Source organism: Tinamus guttatus, unplaced genomic scaffold (assembly GCF_059628265.1).
Source record: "Tinamus guttatus ecotype Peru unplaced genomic scaffold, ASM5962826v1 Tinamus_guttatus_pri_ptg000274l, whole genome shotgun sequence".
Lineage (NCBI taxonomy): Eukaryota > Metazoa > Chordata > Aves > Tinamiformes > Tinamidae > Tinamus > Tinamus guttatus.
The window spans coordinates 639220-640944 of record NW_028288808.1 but is presented as its reverse complement, the minus strand read 5'-3'; the positions used below and the strand labels follow the sequence as shown (position 1 = coordinate 640944).

At 60.9% G+C, this 1725-nt stretch overlaps 1 protein-coding gene across 1 annotated transcript; it reads right to left on the bottom strand.

The window, feature by feature from the left end:
- Positions 1 to 403: 403 nt before the first annotated feature.
- LOC148594249 (phorbol-12-myristate-13-acetate-induced protein 1-like) lies at positions 404 to 1180 on the bottom strand (the record flags this gene model as incomplete). Its single annotated transcript, XM_088527283.1, has 2 exons — positions 1129 to 1180; positions 404 to 526 (listed from the first exon to the last, which is right to left on the bottom strand). Coding segments are annotated over exons 1-2 (175 nt in total), but the record flags the coding sequence as incomplete, so codon positions are not given.
- Positions 1181 to 1725: the final 545 nt, after the last annotated feature.

The following is a 1725-nucleotide window of genomic DNA, read 5'->3' as shown; positions in this document are numbered from 1 at the left end:
TTCAAGGCATGAAGCAATCCCAGCACCACATCTCGGCCAGCAGAACCGGTGCTTCGGGACAGGAGAACGGCTGCAAATGAGGCGCCCGACTCTCACCCCACGCTGCATGATCCCTTCTCCCGCAAGGCGGGTGCCTTCCAATACTTCCTGGCAGTGCCCCCATGTTAGGGCCCCCATGTCAGGTGCTCCACATGGCGTGCTCTGGCTTTCCAGCTGTTATTCCCATGTCTCCATGAGGATGGGGGATAGCTGCAGAAGACTCCAAAGGAATCCGGTATAGTGACCTTCCTTCAGCAGCTAGAGGCAGTAAAATGCAGCGGCAAATAGATTTCGCTCCATGTCTCCAGTGTAAGTCAAGTCTCTCGCTCCACCTGCGGCAGCCTGAGCATCGTGCATGCCCCACCGTCCGCTGTCCATCTCTCCAAGCACAGGAGCTTCATGAGGAGGTTGAGAAGCCTCTGGCGCAGGTTCCATTCATCGCCGATGCGGCGCAGCTGCTCCGCACACTCAGCCACCACTTCCTGATCTGCAGAGCACAGCGAGATGGGGCTCAGCATCAGGGCCACCCGCACAATCCCCGTGCCACCTTCTGCGCTGCCCCCCCGTTGTTCATCTGCCTCCAGAGAAGATTTTTTCTGGGTGGAAGTTTCTGCATGGACCGGTAATTTCAGCAAGCTCTTGTGTTTGTTCTCGTTAATTTATCACTCTACAGTGGAGATACGGGGGGAGATGATATTTTTCAGGGACCAGTATTTTCAGATTTTTAAAAAATTTTCTTCTAGAGTAGGCTACGATAAATTAAAGGAATATTTTGGCATTTCTTTTACGACATTAAAAAAAGATTATTCAGGGTTTAATATTTCACTTTCCTAGGATTTATTTTTTAGAGCTGTTTTCAAATCTGCCTCCGAAGCCTTTTCCCCGATCGTATCCACCCCCTCCCGACACCCCGCCCAGGGGCTCTGATCCCCTCCCGCCGCCCGGGGCCCGCGCTCCCCTGCGCTCCCCCCACTCGGCCGCTGGTCCCTGCCGCGGTGCTGACGCGCGGCGCGGCCGCCGGGGACACCTCCCCGCTCCTGCTCCCGCTCCCGCTTCCCGCCACCGCCGTTCCCGCGGATCCGCCCTTACCTGCTGTGGCGGCGCTCGGCGCCGTGTGCCGCGCGGTCCCGCCGGGCAGCATCGCGGCGCTGCGGGACGCTGCGCGGATCGGTGCGCGGTGCAGTGCGCTACGGGGCGACGCGCAGTGCTGCACGCGGTTCGGCGCGCCTCGGTGCTGCCCGCTGCGCGCTGCTGTGTTCGCTGCTGTGCGCGGTGCTGTTCCCGGAGTTGCATCCGATTCTGTATCCGAAGCTGTATCCGGTACCGTACCCGGAGCTGTACCCGGTTTTGTACCCGTTGCCATACGCGCTGCTTCAGGCGGTTCTTTACGTAAAGCTGAACGCAGCTCCCTACGCCGTGCTGCACCCCGCTCTGTACGCGGTGCCACACGCGCGGTGCTGTACGCGGTGCCACACGCGCGGTGCTGTACGCGGTGCTGCACACACAGCTCTCTACGCGGTGCCGCACCCGGTTCTGTACGCGGTGCCACACGCGCGGTGCTGTACGCGGTGCTGCACACACAGTCCTCTACGCGGTGCCGCACCCGGCTCTGTACGCGGTGGCCCACGCGCGGTGCTGTACGCGGTGCCGCACACCCTCTCCTGCACCCGCGGCTCTACCTGGCGC